Source organism: Vigna unguiculata, chromosome 3 (genome assembly GCF_037176805.1).
Source record: "Vigna unguiculata cultivar grain cowpea cultivar isolate G323 ecotype 2 chromosome 3, ASM3717680v1, whole genome shotgun sequence".
NCBI classification, from domain to species: Eukaryota; Viridiplantae; Streptophyta; class Magnoliopsida; order Fabales; family Fabaceae; genus Vigna; species Vigna unguiculata.
In genome coordinates, this window is record NC_140794.1 from 679,903 (window position 1) to 699,177 (window position 19,275).

General features: G+C 32.2%; 3 protein-coding genes across 7 annotated transcripts; all 3 read left to right on the top strand.

Annotated features, from left to right (window-relative positions):
- Nucleotides 1-1,170: 1,170 nt before the first annotated feature.
- Nucleotides 1,171-7,023, top strand: LOC114178119 (TMV resistance protein N-like). 4 transcript variants are annotated; one of them, XM_085671622.1, is made up of 5 exons: nt 1,171-1,990; nt 2,258-3,335; nt 3,448-3,747; nt 4,216-6,408; nt 6,705-7,023. In XM_085671622.1, exons 1-4 carry the CDS (start codon nt 1,500-1,502, stop codon nt 6,376-6,378), a joined length of 4,032 nt encoding a protein of 1,343 aa, XP_085527748.1. In that variant the 5' UTR covers nt 1,171-1,499; the 3' UTR covers nt 6,379-6,408; nt 6,705-7,023. The 4 variants fall into 4 exon arrangements, with proteins under 4 accessions (XP_085527748.1, XP_085527747.1, XP_085527746.1 ...); XM_085671621.1 differs by having other exon boundaries at nt 4,216-6,393; nt 6,700-7,023; XM_085671620.1 differs by having other exon boundaries at nt 1,172-1,990; nt 6,700-7,023.
- A 2,566-nt stretch (nt 7,024-9,589) lies between these two features.
- On the top strand, nt 9,590-14,480 carry LOC146887404 (TMV resistance protein N-like). Of its 2 annotated transcripts, XM_085671625.1 has the most exons (5): nt 9,590-10,280; nt 10,547-11,624; nt 11,762-12,064; nt 12,232-13,115; nt 13,209-14,480. In XM_085671625.1, exons 1-5 carry the CDS (start codon nt 9,790-9,792, stop codon nt 14,308-14,310), a joined length of 3,858 nt encoding a protein of 1,285 aa, XP_085527751.1. In that variant the 5' UTR covers nt 9,590-9,789; the 3' UTR covers nt 14,311-14,480. The 2 variants fall into 2 exon arrangements, with proteins under 2 accessions (XP_085527751.1, XP_085527750.1); XM_085671624.1 differs by having other exon boundaries at nt 9,593-10,280; nt 12,232-14,479.
- A 2,303-nt stretch (nt 14,481-16,783) lies between these two features.
- Nucleotides 16,784-18,916, top strand: LOC114177708 (vacuolar iron transporter 1-like). The gene is made up of 4 exons (XM_028063184.2): nt 16,784-17,143; nt 17,253-17,338; nt 17,668-17,782; nt 18,399-18,916. The coding sequence occupies exons 1-4, from the start codon at nt 16,899-16,901 to the stop codon at nt 18,694-18,696; spliced, it is 744 nt and encodes a 247-aa protein (XP_027918985.1). The 5' UTR covers nt 16,784-16,898; the 3' UTR covers nt 18,697-18,916.
- Nucleotides 18,917-19,275: the final 359 nt, after the last annotated feature.

A 19,275-nucleotide genomic window follows, 5' to 3' on the forward strand; every position in this document is an offset into this window, starting at 1 on the left:
TTTAAAATATTGCCTTCAAATTTAATTATTTGAAATTGTACAAATTATGTTGTTTACAATCAAACATAAGATACTTTGTTTGTTTTACAACTCTTAAAAAAACATTAACAATCTAATATTCATCACAACATAACCTTCCAAAAGTGATCGCATACAAATTGTTTAAGTTATAAAAATTTAAAATTTCATACAATTTTATAACATATATAATTTTATATTGGGTTAAATATATTTTTGGTCTTTTAATCATCAGTGAAAATTGGAATTAGTCTACCTTCGAAACTTTTAACCCAATTTAATTCCTTAACTTCAAAGATACGTGGATTTAGTTTTTTTTTTACCAAATTTTGTTAATTTTATTTGACATTTCAAATGGGTTTATGATAGTCTCTTAGCTAACATTGAAATGAAAATGTATCAAACGCTGTAAACAACTCAAATGCTATTATGAAACACATTTGAAATGTCAAATAACCTTAATAAAAATTAGTTATAATGATTAAATTCACACATTCCTAAAGTTGATGAACTAAATTTGACTAAAATTTAAAACTAATTTCAATTTTTACTGAAACTTAAGGACAAAAACATATTCAACTCTTTTATATTTATATACCATGATTTTATATCATCTATAATAATTCTATATAATTTATATATTAAATATTTTTTTGTAAAATATTTAATTTAATATAATATTATAACTTTGTATAACTTTGTGTAAAAATATAAAATTTTATAATAATATAAATATGAGAATATAAATACAACATTATCAATCATCAATCAATATTATATAAAACAAAATTTATGAGATCCAAGAATTTGTCTGGTGATTAATGAAAATACTATTCACAATAAGTAGTAAATATATTTAAATGTTTTATTATTATTATAATCGTATATAATTTAATAAAAATATTTACTTTTATAAATGGTTTTTATATTAATTTTTCCACAACTTGTATATATTTTTTAATAATACTTTTTATTTTAATAGTGATTATAATATATAATTTTTAATTATCATAATAAAAAAAATACATACCTAACATATTCCCCTAAGCTTCACGCGTATTAATGATATAAATATAAATTCCATAATTATTGTGTACATTGTTGAGTCTTCCGTTGACTGAATATTTCTCTTTTTCCAAGTTGCTGTAGTGGATGACTCATGCTTTATTTTCTTTTGACAACGTGTTGGACCAGAAGAACGATGTTTTGAGAACATCGAATCGAATCGTTTTTCCAAAGTAGACTTGTTGTAAATAAAAAGTGTGGAAATAGAATCTTTGCTCCTCGAGTTAAGATAAATGATTCTCATAAAACCATTATTCTTGTTCTTATGTTATGAATTTAGCCGAAGAAATTCCTGCGCCAATTTCGTCTTGCAGAAGCGTTCAACATTTCCAAACATTAACAGCTAGTCAATTTTTCTGTTCATAAATTCACTCTTCTTCCGCTGCAGTAAGAGAAAGGAGAGAAAATTGATTCCAATGGCAGAGAGTTCTTCATCATTCGTTGTGTCCACTTCTCCCACTAGGCATGATGTGTTTCTGAGCTTCAGAGGGGAAGACACGCGTGACAACTTCATTAGTCACCTTTATGCAGCGCTGCAGAGGAAGAACATTGAAGCATATATTGATTACAGACTACAAAGGGGCGAAGAAATTTCGCCTGCACTGGAAACTGCAATAGAAGAATCAAAGATCTATGTCCTCGTTTTCTCCGAAAACTATGCATCTTCGACGTGGTGTTTGAATGAACTCACTAAGATACTGGATTGCAAAAAGAGATATGAAAGGGATGTGATACCAGTTTTCTACAAGGTGGATCCATCAACTGTGAGGAAGCAGGAAGAGAGATACAAAGAAGCATTCGAAGAGCATGAACAGCGGTTTAAGGACGACATGGACAGAGTGCAGAGATGGAAGAACGCTCTAACCGAAGCTGCTGAACTCTCCGGTTGGGATTCAAAAGTCACCAGGTCATTATATTTCTTACATGCACTTTTTCAGATAATCAAAAATCTCTTTTCATTTACTAAATTGTGTCGATCTCACCATAGATCAACTGTTTCTTATTTTTTATTTTTCATTTCTCTTAGTCGGCCATGGATTTGACCATATCACTTCCAATAGTTTAAGTTTTGTACTTACAAGTGATGTTCACTCTTCTTCATTCTGAATTTTTCTTTACTTTAGTTTGGTTTTTGTGCTTGAATAACAATATTTTATTTTCTAAATCATGTCAGGCCAGAATACAAACTTGTTGAACAAATTGTAGAAGATATTTTGAGAAAACTGAATCGTTATTCCATTATTAATGATCAACGAATCGTCGGCACCGAAAAACATATTAGTGAAATTAAGTCCTTGTTGCATCTTGAGTCATCAGATGTTCGAATCATTGGAATCTGTGGCATGGGAGGAATAGGTAAAACTACAATTTCTAAGCAAATATATCACGCATTGGCATTGCAGTTTGATTCCAGCAGCCTTGTTTTAGACGTTCAAGAAAAACTACAAAGAGATGGAATAGACAATATCAGAATAAAATATATGTTTGAGCTTCTAAATGAAACACCATCCCCTCGTTTGTTATACTACAATGAAAGGCTCAAACGGACAAAGGTTTTCCTCATTCTTGATGATATTACCGATTCAGCTCAAGTTAGAAGACTAATGGAAGGGCTTGATAGTTTTGGGCAGGGAAGTAGAATCATTATGACCAGTAGAGACAGACAAGTGCTTAAGAATGCTGGAGCTGATGATATCTACGAACTTAAGGGGTTGAATTTTTATGATTCTCTAAAACTTTTTAATTTACATGCTTTTAAACAAAATTCTTCAGACGAAAGTACTTACATGGACCTATCAATAAAGGTGTTGAGATATGCAAAAGGAATTCCGTTAGTTCTCCGACTTTTGGGCTCATTGCTTTATGGCAGAAAAAGAGAAGCATGGGAAAGTCAATTGCAAAAGTTGAAAAAGTGCCAAGATCTTAAAATTTTTAATGTACTAAAATTAAGTTATGATGGGCTTGACGAGGAGCAGAAGAATATATTTCTTGACATAGCTTGCTTTTACAGAGGACACAACGAGAGTATGGTAGTAAAAATACTAGATGATTGTGGTTTCTCTTCTTTGATTGGAATGAATATTCTCAAAGATAGGTGCCTAATATCTATCTTGGATGGTAGAATTGTGATGCACGATCTAATACAAGAAATGGGTCAAGAGATTGTTCGTAAAGAGTGTCCTCAGCATCCTGCAAAACACAGCCGATTGTTCAAGGCTGACGAAATTCATGAGATTTTAAGAAATAACAAGGTATGTTCTATTGTTACTCAATTGAAAGAGGCACATGGATTTATTGTTATGATAAATTGATAACAACATTTATGTTTCGTTTTTTTTTTTCTAATTGCATTGATACTTTCAGGGGTCAGATGCAATACAATGTATATTACAAGATGTAGACAAAATGAAAAAAGTTAAAGTACATGCAAAAGCTTTCAAAATGATGAACAATCTTAGGATGCTTGTGCTTTATTCTTATTCTCGGTTTTCGCATTCAAATGTGTTTCTTGAATCATCTCTAGTAAGTCTGCCCGACACTTTAAAGATTCTTTATTGGATTGGTTTCCGACAAAAATCTTTGCCACCGAAATTTTGCCCACAAAATTTAGTGAGACTCGAAATGCCACGCTGCCATCTTGAACAACTTTGGGAAGGAGATCAGGTTTTTCATGTTATTTATGTTCCTTTGTGTTTTAGACTTTTCAAGATAAAAATAAAATCTACAAGCATGTTTTCTACATTGTACACCTACAAGTTTTCACAATTCCTTTGTGTCTTCTTCACATTATTCATTTTGATATTGTTTTTATTAGAACCACACAATTATACATATATCATTAGAATCATATTTAGCATGCTTCTAAACATAATTATAAATCAAAGAGTTTGTATATGTTTGGTGCATATAGTCCAATGTCCCATGATTGTATTACCCATATTATTAATGATAGATATCTCCTCATATTGTCCGACATGCATAATATACAGTATTTCCACATTGTCATCTATTATTAGGATGTAAATTTAGGTAAGGAACAAAATCTATTAAGTTTTGTGAATTTTTATAATAACTATAAAATTTATAGCCACCATAATTTGGTGAGTTCACAGTGTGATCTTTTTGTGGCAGAGTTTACCGAAGTTGAAAAGGCTCAACCTGAGTTATTCTCGAAAACTAACTAGAATACCAGACCTTTCTCTGTCACCAAATATTGAAGAAATAATTCTCAGTAGCTGTCAGAAGTTGATTAATGTTCACTCTTCCAAATTACTCAGCAAGCTCACTTGTTTATGTTTAGATAATTGTTATGATCTGAAGAGTGTAACTATTCCCAGCAATATTCTATCTAGCTCACCAGGATTGATTCTTCTTTCCTCGTGTGACAAGCTTGAAATGTTTTCAACCAGTCAACCTAAATCACATTTGAAATTGAAGCGTCAACGTGGAACTTTCTCAAGATCCCATCGTAAGAAACTGGAGTATCAACCTGGAACTTTCTCAAGTTTCCCCCGTTTGAAAAAACAGTTTCGATTTTTCCGAAAATCCTTTGTTAGTGATGGTCTTGCTGAATCTACTTTGGAGTCTTACTCAACAATATCCCTTTCCATACCAATTTTCTCAATTATTTTCATGAGATATGAGGAAGAAGAAAAAGAAGTGACTAATAATAATATCTACGTATATGACGAAAGGCCGATACAACTCACCGGAGGTGTGCCCTTAAACTATCGAAGTCTCAAGAAGCTTTGTTTCATAGATCTCTCAAACTGTTCTTCCCTTACAATATTTCCATTTGACCTTTCTGAGATGAAATTCCTAAAGCAACTTTGTCTCCGTGGCTGCTCAAAATTGGAAACTTTCCCTGAGATTGAGGACACGATGGAAGATTTAGCTGTTCTCGTCTTAGACAACACAGCCATACAGGCACTACCTTCATCCTTGTGGCGTTTGGTAGGGCTTCAAGAACTGAGTTTGCGAAGCTGCAGGAATCTTGAGATCATTCCATCTTCCATTGGAAGCCTCACCAGACTATGCAAGTTAGACCTTGCCTACTGTGAATCACTTCAAACTTTTCCAAGCACCATTTTCAGATTGAAGTTGAAGAAACTTGATTTGTGTGGCTGCTTAAGGCTGACGACCTTCCCAGAGATCACAGAGCCAACACAAACTTTTGCTCACATTAACTTATCTGAAACGCTTATCAAAGAACTGCCTTCCTCATTTGGCAATTTGGTGAAGCTTCGATCCCTGCAGCTCAACAAATGCACCGATCTCGAGTCACTTCCAAACTCCATTGTTAATCTCTTAGATCTCCGTAAACTTGACTGTTCGGGGTGTGTCAAATTAACAGAAATCCCAACACACATAGGTCGATTGACGTCATTAATGGAACTGTCACTGAGTGAGACCGGAATCGTGAACCTTCCTGAGAGCATTGCTCATCTTTCGAGCTTAAAATCGTTTGATTTGAGCGATTGCAAAAAGCTTGAATGCATCCCTCAGATTCCACCGTGTCTAAACCAACTGGTGGCATTGGATTGCACATCCATTAGAAGAGTGATGTCAAATTCTCTTGTTCGAAACCTCTCAGATTCCAAAGAGGGTGTCTTCCAATTTCATTTCACCAATGCTCAACAACTGGATTCCGGTGCTCGTGAGAACATTGAGGAGGATGCAAGGCTTAGGATGACAGACGATGCATGTACGTCTGCGTGCTTCTGTTTTCCAGGGACTGAAGTTCCTAATTGGTTCCCTTTTCGCAACGAGGGAGCTTCAGTGACTATAAATGATGATTTAAGATTTTGCAGCGATGATAGGCTCATTGGTTTCGCTCTGTGTGTGGTTTTTGGAATGTTAGATACAAATGATATTGGAGGTAGACGTGGTTCTTTTCGTTACAGTCTAAAATTTGAATCCGATGACGATGGCACACAGATTATTCCAAATAATGATTTGTTAAACAACTATTTCGAATGGATTCATAAAGACAGACTTCTTGATCAAAATCACACATTCGTGTGGAAATTTAACTTGGAGTCCCTAAGAAGGAGCGGCATGAGCATTAGGCTCTGTGATGCTCGTAGCTTCACTTTTGAGATCAGTCGGAATGATTATGACTTTCAATGGCCAAATTACGACTCATTTGTATACGAGTTCAGATCAGTTGTCACAATAAAAGAATGCGGCATGTGCCCTCTTTATAGCAGTGGATGTGGAAGCAATGTTGCACAGTCTTCGAGGGAAACAAAGGAAGATAGGAAGAGGAACGCCGAAAGCTACCTTGTGAGCTAGTCTCTTGCTCTTCTGGTAATTAGTCTTTTGGTGAGTGTCTAAACTGGTTTATCACCAATGCTTCTTAATTACAAGTTTCAAAACGTTAAACTTTTATTATGAATTTCTAATTTTTAATTTGTTTTGTTTTATTTAAATTTTCAATATCGTTTTACGGGTGGGTTCATTTAACAAGATTGCTAAGTTATTGTTGGATATATAGGTTGATGTTTATGTGTCTACACAAGTTATATTGCTCTGTTGTCCCAGAGTTGCATTTTCTTGAAACTCTCATATATCTGTTTGATTAACTTCTTTGGCATATTTTGCTTGCATTTGCAGTGAAGGCATTAACAAATCTTGAGAAGCTGTATTTGAAAGGGCAATTGGTAAATCCTTTTGATACTTTTCTCCATCCTATTGAGCCCCGTATACTTATTTCATTGTATTAGGTTTGTGCATGGTGACGACAAAACTATCAGTTTTCTGTTTGTTCTGATACAATGCGCTGAGCCATCCGTGTTTTCGCTCAAGCGTTTGGTTGTTATTGTTAACTCGCTAAGCATTCTCTTTTTTTTTTTTTTGCTTAAACTATTTTTTTTCTCTGTTTTGGATTTTTTGTTCTCGTTCTCTGCTTTCAATGTATCATAATCCTTTTTTATTGTCTTCTAGCTAGTTTTCTATCTGTTTTTCTCTTCAAATATTAAATCATTTTAGTTGATTACAAAAAATTGTCGACAAGAATATTCTTTAACAAATTAAGTTTGCAAGCGAGAACATTTTAGTCTGTTAAATCTTCAATTTAGTTTATTTAAATCACTTAAACATTATTTTAGAGAATAAAGAAACTTTTAACCAAAATACAAAAGCTCTTAAAGAGAATAAATGGTGCAAAAAATTTAAAGGATGATAAGCAAAATATTTAGAGGTTTAGAAGAATAAGAGCTCTCAAGTAAAGTAGATCGAAGTTATCAATCTTCTCCCTTTAAAAAAAGTAATCTTAGAGACTTTTGGACATATGGATGATTGCGTTCAATATTTTTTTCCCTTTATAAACTTTAGACCAATTATGTTGCAGACAGATGGTGAATTCTTTGTTAAATCAACAAAGATATAAATAATAAAAAATTTAAAGATTAAATATATTTTTGGTATTTAATTTGTATCAAAAATTAATTTTTTTAAAAAAAATTTGGTTCAATTTAGTATCTTAATTTTAAAGATACGTAGATTTAATCGTATATAATTTAATAAAAATATTTAATAAAAATATTTACTTTTATGAATGTTCTTTATATTAATTTTTCCGCAACTTATATATATTTTTTATTAATACTTTTAAATTTTAAAAATGATTATAATATATAATTTTTAATTATCATAATAAAAAAAGTAGATACCTAACATACCCCTAAGCTTCATGGGTATAATTAGAGATGGCAAATAAACCCGTGCCCGTGGGTATCACCCGAACCCGTCCCCGTTTTGACGGGAATCCCCGCTTTGACTGGGTATGGGTATGGGTATGGGTAATACCCGAAATTTTCAACTGGGGATGGGGATGGGGATGGTGATATATATATACCCGTCCAAATATCCGTCCCCGCTTAAATTACTAAACTATTTATAATTTATTAAATAATCTAAAAAATATATATAAATAAATAATATATTTACACATAAAATATAATATAATATAATATAATATAGTATATATACATATAAATAAAATATACTTTTATATATATATATATATATATATATATATATATATATAAACATAAGATATCCACATATAATATATATACATAGTAATAATAATATAATATATAACATAATATAATATATATAAATAATTATATATATATATATATATATATATATAAGCATAAGATATCCACACATATAATATATATATACATAGTAATATAATATATAATATAATATAATATATATATATATATATATATATATATATATATGTAACATATTTCTCATTCTCTTTGTTTTTTGTTATACACTTTGTTTACTCTCTCAATTGTCTGGTTTGTTTTTCAAGATTTAATTTTGAAGGTAATTTTTCTTCTTCTTATTACATAATTTTTACTCTCTGTACATGGTTATGTTCAAATAGGTGTTCCTCAATTTCATTCTATGAAATAATTTTTAGGTTACACATTTGATTATCTTTATTTATTTATTTATTTTCATGAAAATGTTTGACTCTTATTTTGTAGCTCTTCTTTTTGTTACTTTGGTTATACACTTTTTTACTCTCTTTTAATTGTTTGGCTTGTTCTTTAAGGTTTAAGCAGATCTTCAAGGTACTTTTCCTTTTATCATAATCTTAATTATACATTTTTTTTTCCGTTATGTTATGTTTAAATGGATATTCTCAAATTTGGGTCACACATTTAATTATCTTTACTCCTTTATGATAATGAATCTGATGAAGAAGGTACATTATATTCTAGTAATTAAAATTTTCAATTTCAATTATTATATCATATCTAATTTTTCATTTTTTTTCTATGTGTAGGTGGATCGAATGCAAATGAAACCACTGATCATTTGTAAAATTAATAAATATTTTGGTTATTATAAAATTTTAGTAATGTGTAATTTTTTAGCTTTTATATAATTATTTGAATTTTATTTAGTTGTTATTTGATACTTTAATTTGAGATTTATACTATTATAATATTTTTCTTAATATTTGACATCATGAAAATCAAAAAGAGTATGTTATTTTAATATTGAATATTTTGATAGTATCATGATTCCGTTGGTGTGATTTTTAAATTTTTTTTATAAAAAATATTTAATTGATATATGGAACAATAAAAAAATGGGTATGGGTATAAGAAAATACCCGTTACCCGGTGGGGATGGGGATGAGTCAAAAGTTGTATACCCGTTGGGTTTGGGGATGGGGATAGGGATGAATTTTTATTATGGGGATGGGGATGGGATCATGATACCCGTACCCGCCCCGCCCGTTGCCATCCCTAGGTATAATGATATAAATTTAGATTCCTTAATTATTGTGTAAGTTGTTGAGTCTTCAATTGACCGAATATTTTTCTTTTGCCTAGTTGCTGTAGTGGATGACTCATGCTTTATTTTCTTTTGACAACGTGTTGGACCAGAAGAAAGATGTTTTGAGAACATCGAATCGAATCGTTTTTCCAAAGTAGACTTGTTGTAAATAAAAAGTGTGGAAATAGAATCTTTGCTCCTCGAGTTAAGATAATGATTCTCATAAAACCATTATTCTTGTTCTTATCTTATGAATTTACCCGAGGAAATTCCTGTGCCAATTTCGTCTTGTAGCGTTCAACCTTTCCAAACATTAACAGCTAGTCAATTTTTCTGTTCATAAATTCACTCTTCTTCCGCTGCAGTAAGAGAAAGGAGAGAAAATTGATTCCAATGGCAGAGAGTTCTTCATCATTCGTTGTGTCCACTTCTCACACTAGGCATGATGTGTTTCTGAGCTTCAGAGGGGAAGACACGCGTGACAACTTCATCAGTCACCTTTTTGCAGCGCTGCAGAGGAAGAACATTGAAGCATATATTGATGACAGACTACAAAGGGGTGAAGAAATTTCACCTGCACTGGAAACTGCCATAGAAGAATCAAAGATTTATGTCATTATTTTCTCTGAAAACTATGCATCTTCCACTTGGTGTTTGAATGAGCTCACTAAGATACTGGATTGCAAGAAGAGATATGGAAGATATGTGATACCCGTTTTCTACAAGGTGGATCCATCAACTGTGAGGAAGCAGGAAGAGAGATACAAAGAAGCATTCGAAGTGCATGAACAGCTGTTTAAGGACGACATGGACAAAGTGCTGAGATGGAAGAACGCTCTAACCCAAGCTGCTGAACTCTCCGGTTGGGATTCAAAAGTCACCAGGTCATTATATTTCTTACATGCACTTTTTCAGATAATCAAAATCTCTTTTCATTTACTAAATTGTGTTGATCTCACCATAGATCAACTGTTTCTTATTTTTTATTTTTCATTTCTCTTAGTTAGCCATGGATTTGACCATATCACTTCTAATAGTTTAAGTTTTGTACTTAGAAGTGATGTTCACTCTTCTTCATTCTGAATTTTTCTTTACTTTAGTTTGGTTCTTGTGCTTGAATACTAATATTTTATTTTCTAAATCATGTCAGGCCAGAATACAAACTTGTTGAACAAATTGTAGAAGATATTTTGAGAAAACTGAATCGTTATTCCATTATTAATGATCAACGAATCGTCGGCACCGAAAAACATATTAGTGAAATTAAGTCCTTGTTGCATCTTGAGTCATCAGATGTTCGAATCATAGGAATTTGTGGCATGGGAGGAATAGGTAAAACTACAATTTCTAAGCAAATATATCACACATTGGCATTGCAGTTTGATTCCACTAGCCTTGTTTTAGACGTTCAAGAAAAACTACAAAGAGATGGAATAGACAATATCAGAATAAAATATATGTCTGAGCTTCTAAATGAAACACCATCCCCTCGTTTGTCATACTACAATGAAAGGCTCAAACGGACAAAGGTTTTCCTCATTCTTGATGATATTACCGATTCAGCTCAAGTTATAAGATTAATGGAAGGGCTTGATAGTTTTGGGCAGGGAAGTAGAATCATTATGACCAGTAGAGATAGACAAGTGCTTAAAAATGCTGGAGCTGATGATATCTATGAACTTAAGGAGCTGAATTTTCATGATTCTCTAAAACTTTTTAGTTTACATGCTTTTAAGCAAAATAATTCACAAGAAATTACTTACATGGACTTGTCAGTAAAGGTGTTGATATATGCAAAAGGGATTCCATTAGCTCTCCAGATTTTGGGATCATTGCTTTATGGCAGAGAAAGAGAAGCATGGGAGAGTCACTTGCAAAAGTTGGAAAAGTGCCAAGATCTTAAAATTTTCGATGTATTAAAATTAAGTTATGATGAGCTTGATGAGGAGCAGAAAAATATATTTCTTGACATAGCTTGCTTTTATAGAGGACATGAAGAGACTGTAGTGGCAGAAAGACTAGATGATTGTGGTTTCTCTTCTAAGATTGAAATGGATGTTCTCAAAGATAAGTGCCTAATATCTGTTTTGGATGGTAGAATTGTGATGCACGATCTAATACAAGAAATGGGTCAAGAAATTGTTCGTAAAGAGTGCCCTCAACATCCTGGAAAACGCAGCCGATTGTTGAAGGCTGAGGAAATTTATGAGGTTTTCAGAAATAACAAGGTATATTCTATCGTTACTCAATTAAAAGAGTCACATGGATTTACTTTGTGATAAATGCAAGCCATTGAGTTGTTATTAAACATCCTGCAATGCAACATTTCATATTTTTTTTTCTAATTACATTGATTTACTTTTAGGGGTCAGATGCAATACAATGTATATTAGCAAATATGAGCAAAATGAAAGAAGTTGAAGTACATGTACAAACTTTCGAAATGATGAACAATCTTAGGATGCTTATGCTCTATTCTTATTGTGATGATCTCGAGGAATCAAATGTGTTTCTTGAATCATCTCTGGTAAGTCTACCAGACACTTTAAGGATTCTTTATTGGACCGGCTTCTATCAAAAATCTTTGCCACCAAAATTTTGCCCACAAAATCTAGTGAGACTCGAAATGCCGCACTGCCATCTTGAACAACTTTGGGAAGGAGATCAGGTTTTTCAAGTTATCTATGTTCCTTTATGTTCTAGACTTACAAGTATTTTTCTGTACTATACATCTACATATATTAGTCAAATTATATTCTCACACCATATGCTACATATATCACTCAAATTATATTCTCACACCACAATAAAGGCAGTATTTACCTTTTGTGGCAGTATTTACCGAAGTTGAAAAGGCTCAACCTGAGTGGTTCTATGAAACTCACTAGAATACCAGACCTTTCTCTGTCACCAAATATTGAAGAAATAATTCTCAGTAGCTGTGAGAAGTTGACTAATGTTCACTCTTCCAAATTACTCAGCAAACTCACTTGTTTATGTTTAGATAACTGTTATGATCTGAAGTGTGTAACTGTTCCCAGCAATATTCTATCCAGATCACCAGGATTGATTCTTCTTTCCTGGTGTTGCGAGCTTGAAATGTTTTCAACCAGTCAATCCAGATTCCCTCAAGTGAAACTGGGGCGTCAACGTGAAACTTTCTCAATATTCCCTCGCGATGAACCGGAGCATCAACGTAGAACTTTCTTAAGACCCTCTTATACGATGGAGAGGGCTTATACGAATCAGGAGAGGGCGGTACAAGATTATTTCTCAACTTCCAGTGAAGTTTTCTCAATTACTTTTGACAGATATGAGGAGGAAGAAAACGAAGTGACTGATAATAATAATGTATACTCACAGAGTAATGAAGTGTCCAGAAAACTCATAGAAGGTGTGCCCTTAAACTTTCGAAGTCTCAAGAAGCTCTGTTTCATAGATCTCTTAAACTGTTCTTCCCTTGCAATATTTCCATTTAACCTTTCTGAGATGAAATTCCTAAAGCAACTTTGTCTCCGTGGCTGCTCAAAATTGGAAACTTTCCCTGAGATTGAGGACACGATGGAAGATCTAGCGGTGCTCGTTTTAGTTGACACAGCCATTCAGACACTACCTTCATCCTTGTGGCGTTTGGTAGGGCTTCAAGAACTGAGTTTGAGCATGTGCCGGTATCTTGAGATTATTCCATCTTCCATTGGAAGCCTCACCAGACTGTGCAAGTTAGACCTTCGCTACTGTGAATCACTTCAAACTTTTCCAAGCACCATTTTCAAATTGAAGTTGAAGAAACTTGATTTGTGTGGTTGCTTAAGGTTGAGGACCTTCCCAGAGATCACGGAACAGGCACAAACTTTTGCTCACATTAACCTAAAACAAACGGCTATCAAAGAACTGCCTTCCTCGTTTGACAATTTGGTTAATCTTCGATCCCTGCAGCTCAACAAATGCACCAATCTCGAATCACTCCCAAACTCCATTGTTAATCTGAAGAGTCTCTGTAAACTTGATTGTTCGGGGTGTGTCAAATTAACAGAAATCCCAACATACATCGGTCGTTTGTCGTCATTAACGGAACTGTCACTGAGTGATACAAGAATCGTGAACCTTCCTGAGAGCATTGCCCATCTTTCAAGCTTGAAATCACTTGATTTAAGTGACTGCAAAAAGCTAGAATGCATCCCACAGATTCCACCATTTCTGAAACAACTGGTGGCATTGGATTGCCCATCCATTAGAACAGTGATGTCAAATTCTCTTGTTCAAAACCTCTCAAACTCCAAAGAGAGTGTCTTCAAATTTCATTTGACCAACGCTCAACAACTGGATTCAGGTGCTCGTGCTAACATTGAGGAGGATGCAAGGCTTAGGATGAGCGACGATGCATATACGTCTGTGTTGTTCTGTTTTCCAGGGAATGCAGTTCCTGAATGGTTCCGTTTTCGTGGGAAGGGACGTTCAGTGACCATAAATGAAGATTTAAGCTTCTGCAGCGATGATAGGCTCATTGGTTTCGCTTTGTGTGTCGTTTTTGGACTGTTGGATACGAATGATGTTGAAGCTAGACGTGGTTATTTTAGTTACAGCCTAAAATTTGAATCTGACGATGATGGAACACAGAATATTCCAAATAATGATGTGTTAAAAAGCTTTTTCGAATGGAATGGTGAAGAGAGACCTGTTGATGAAGATCACACATTGGTGTGGAAATTTACGTTGGAGTCCCTAAGGAGGAGCGGCATGAGCCTTAGGCTCAATCGTGCTCGCAGCTTGAGTTTTGAGATGAGTCCGTACGACTTTGACTTTCGGTGGCCAAATTACGAGTCAGTTGTGGGAGAGTTCAAATCAGTTGTGACAATAAAAGAATGCGGAATATGCCCTCTTTATGGCAGCGGAGGCAATGTTGCACAGTCTTGAAACTAGATTAAGTTTAAAATATAGTGATAGTTAGCATTAGCATCAAAATTTTAATCACACTTCTTGTAACATATTTTCTGTTATTGCTTGAAAATGAGTGAAAATTGTAAAGTTATAAGTTGATATCACTAAACAAAAAACAAAAAGTTGAAGCGTGGTGACCTACAATTTCTTTTTAATTTCCATAAATTCAAATAATAATCTAGAATATGTTATAAAAGTTGTTAACATTTCTCTTAAAACAATAATTTTATATCTTTCTACACATTCTTCCATTATTTACCAACAAGTGATTGATTTAATGGAATCAAACTCCGAATTCTTAAAGTTTTTGGTTTCAATCTGTTAACTGAAGATGGATGAAATAACGAGGAAGAAGATATAAAGCTATTCTAGTAGAAATATTGATAAAAAGTTATTGAAATTTATGCATATGAAAAGTTAAAAACTAAATATTGCGATTTCAAATACTTAAACATTATTTACATTATTTACATAGTATCATGGAGTCAGGATATTAACCACTTCTAAAATTTGGTAGAATAGTATACATTCTACCACATTTTTTCTTTTAAGTTTTTTGCTGTGAATTTTTTTTTACAAGACTAAACTAATATTATCCTTGGCTATTGTAACTACCGAAACCCTAATTATTATTAACTACTGAAAAAATATCCACTACAAACATTTTTTTATAATAATAAAAATAATAAGATAAACAATAATATTTTATTGTAATTATAAAATTAATAATTATTATTATAATTACTGTTATTGGTAAATTTTTAATTAAAAAATTATTAAGTTTAAAACAGTGGTCAAACATTAAATTAAAAAGATAACTGAAAACACATCCACTACAAACATTTTTTTTATAATAATAAAAATAACAAGATAAATAATAATATTTTATTATTATAATTATAAAATTAATAATTATTATTATAATTACTGTTATTGGTAAATTTTTAATTAAAAAATTATTAAGTTTAAAACAGTGGTCAAACATTAAATTAAAAAGATAACTGAAAACACATCCACTACAAACATTTTTTTTATAATAATAAAAATAACAAGATAAATAATAATATTTTATTATTATAATTATAAAATTAATAATTATTATTATAATTACTGTTATAGGTAAATTTTTAATTAAAAAATTATTGAGTTTAAAACAGTGGTCAAACATTAAATTAAAAAGATAACTGAAAACACATCTACTACAAACTTTTTTTATAATAATAAAAATAATAAGATAAATAATAATATTTTATTATTATAATTATAAAATTAAGGGTTAAATATGTTTTTGGTCCCTCAAGTTTCAGCGAAAATTGGAATTAGTCCCTCATCAAAACTTTTGACCAATTTAGTCCTTTATCTTTCAAAATGTGTGAATTTAGTCCTTTTAACCAAATTTTGTTAAGTTTTTTTGACGTTTCAAGCGCATTTCATGATAATATTTAAATTATTTACACTATTTGACACATTTTTGTTTCAATGTTAACTTAAATACTATCATGAAATGCGCTTGAAACGTCAAATAAACTTAACAAAATTTGGTTAAAAGGACTAAATTCACGCATTTTGAAAGATGAAGGACGAAATTGGTATAAAGTTTTGATGAGGGACTAATTCCAAAATTCACTCAAACTTGAGGGACCAAAAACATATTTAACCCTAAAATTAATAATTATTATTATTATTACTGTTATTGGTAAATTTTTAATTAAAAAATTATTAAGTTTAAAAAAGTGATCAAACATTAAAGTAAAAAGATAACGGTTATTTAAAAGGTAAATTTAGTAAAATAATAGTTTTAATTTAAAAGAGTTATTTAAACGATAAAATTAGAAAGACAATATAAACACCAAAACAATGTATTTTATTTTATATATAAGTATAAATACATAGACATAGATAGAAGGTTTGATATTATATATAGATTAATTGGCTCATAATATTTTAAAGGGTTAAATATGTTTTTTTGTCCCTTAACTTTCAGTGAATTTTGGAATTAGTCCAATTTAAAACATCAATTTAGTCATTTATCTTTCGAAATACGTAGATTAGTCATTTTAATCTAAATTTTTATTAGGTTTATTTAATATTTCGTATGTATTTCAAGATTGTATTTGAGTTGTTTATCCTCTTTGACACATTTTTACTTTAATATTAAGTCAGATACTATGATGAAACGTACTTAAAATGTCAAATAAACTTAAAAAAATTTAATTAAAAGTACTAAATTCACAAATTTCGAAAAATAAATGACTAAATTGATTTGAAGTTATGAAATTGATTAATTTCGATATTCACTGAGAAAAAAAATAAAAATATATTTAACTAAAAAATTATAATATTATATAAAAATAATGTGATATTGGTAGTGTAAATTACAAGTTGGCATTCGATATCCATTGATCATTTTACACGTGGATATCATCCACGTATTGAATCTTTTGCTGTCCTATTTCAAGCAAGTAGAGCAGACAAGAAGCTCAATCTTTGTGCAAAGCAGCAAGGCTTTGTTTGGGTTCCAATAGCACATTGACCACCTCAAACACATTCACAACGTTGCACCAATGGCCGCCGCCGAACACGGAATAAGCCTCGAACCTGAGACAAAGAACCTTCTCAACCACCACACCGAGAAGCACTTCACCGCCGGCGAAATAGTCCGCGATATCATCATCGGCGTTTCCGACGGCCTCACCGTTCCCTTCGCTCTCGCCGCCGGCCTCTCCGGCGCCAATGCCACCTCCTCCATCGTTCTCACCGCTGGCATAGCCGAAGTCGCCGCCGGCGCTATTTCCATGGGGCTCGGCGGGTACGTTCAATCACCAAACACTTCACACTCACAAAACTTAATTTAGATTCCGTTTGATCAGAAATTTTTCTCTCATAGAAACAAAACAGGCTAATGTTTCGTTGTGCAGTTATTTGGCAGCAAAGAGTGAAAGCGATAATTACGCGAGGGAATTGAAAAGAGAGCAAGAAGAAATCGTCACGATGCCGGAAACTGGTTTCCACTGTTATTTTATTATGCTTTTTATATTATTTTTATGTTCTTGTAACATTCCTTTATTTTTATAATAGGTTAATTATTTTACAGAATCATTTCATGACTTTTTTTCTAAATTATTTTTATTAATTTTGACTATACGTGTTCTCAGGAATTAAAAATTCATTCCGTAAGACTTTGATAACCTGATGTAAATTTCTCTGTGATGAGTTTTAAAAATTATCCCTGAATATAGTTCACTTCCATCGATACTCAGAATCAACAACCACTTTTCTCACATTTTATTGCACTTTATTAATAAATATGTGTTCTGTAACAAACTAAAACAGAAGCGGCAGAGGTAGCAGAAATACTAGCTGAGTATGGGATTGAGGCACACGAATATGCACCTGTGGTGAATGCTCTCAGAAAAAACCCTCAGGCATGGCTTGATTTCATGATGAAGTAAGTTCTTACGTTCTCACACTTCATCACATAGTTTAACATGTTTTTATTTGTTGAAAGTTTTCCTCATACAAGGTGCATAAATTTTGGGGTTTATGATGGTCTATTATATATCAAATGTGGTATGAGGACAAACTAAATGGTAATTGATGACCACACAAAATGGGGAATTTGTGGACAAGTTGAAAAGTAGCACCACCCAAAGGAATATAAAGCCAAGTAACCTTTCACTTTTTGAAGGTGGGTATGGTTATGGGGTCCAATTTTTTAGCACGCGCCATCCAGTTTTGGACATATTAAGGGTTCCCACTTCCATTTAGTTGGCATGTGGAAACTAGGAAAGGGGATGGCCCTGTAGGGACGCCACTGACTGCAACATGGGCATCTTTTACTGGTTTTGTTTCTATTACAATTAATGTTTATTATGAGATTGTTTTTATTTCTTCATACTTGTTAGAAGATATTCCTGTAGAGAGCAAAATGTAGTGATGATACACTCACTGTTGAGTGTCTGGTTATCATTTTTTTGTAGACAAAATATTATGGTATGATCATTGTGTTATAATTTGTTATGATTTAAAAAAAGAATTAACTGGGTATAAGTTTGGTATGACAGATTTGAACTGGGACTAGAGAAGCCAGATCCAAAGAGAGCATTGTACAGTGCAATGACAATTGCCATAGCTTACATATTGGGAGGGGTTGTCCCTCTACTTCCTTACATGTTCATTTCAAAGGCATCAGAGGCTGTTGTGTTCTCAGTTGTGGTTACCTTGGTTGCATTGCTCATTTTTGGTTATGCCAAGGGTCACTTCACTGGCAATAAACCATTCAGGAGCGCTTTGGAAACAGCTTTCATTGGTGCCATTGCCTCTGCAGCTGCTTTTGGTATGGCAAAGGCTTTCAATCCGTAGATTTTCCATGTCTTGTACTTCATATAACTAAGCTTCTTATAGGAACTTTGTTAACTTTTTTGCGTTTGTTACTTATTACTTATTTTCATTTTTTGTTCGGTAAGATTACATGCCAGCACAACCCCTTTTATTCAGTATTATGGTCTTCATTGTCACCCTTATAATTCACTCTTGCTTTATGTGTTTTATTGAATCAGTTAATATTCTATGTTTTGAAACACCATACTCGCGACAAATAGGTTTTTCACTTGATAAATATTTGGTGATGGTTTAAAATTCGAAAGTTTGTTTTGGAAGTTGTCTAAACTTAAACTAATTACATATTTTATTACTTATCTACTATCATTTTGTAAATTTTATGCCCCATTTTTTTTGTTTACATTCTACCATCAAACTTTTCAGCATTTTATATATTTTATCACTCCATTAAAGTTTTCTGAAAGAAAAGTGGTATGTTATAAAATTGTAAGAAAACACACAACAAAGTTAAAATTACATTGTTTTTCAAATGTTGATAATAAAATGTTGTTTTAATTTATTTTTATTATATGCCACCGTCATTTTGTTTAAGAAATTGAT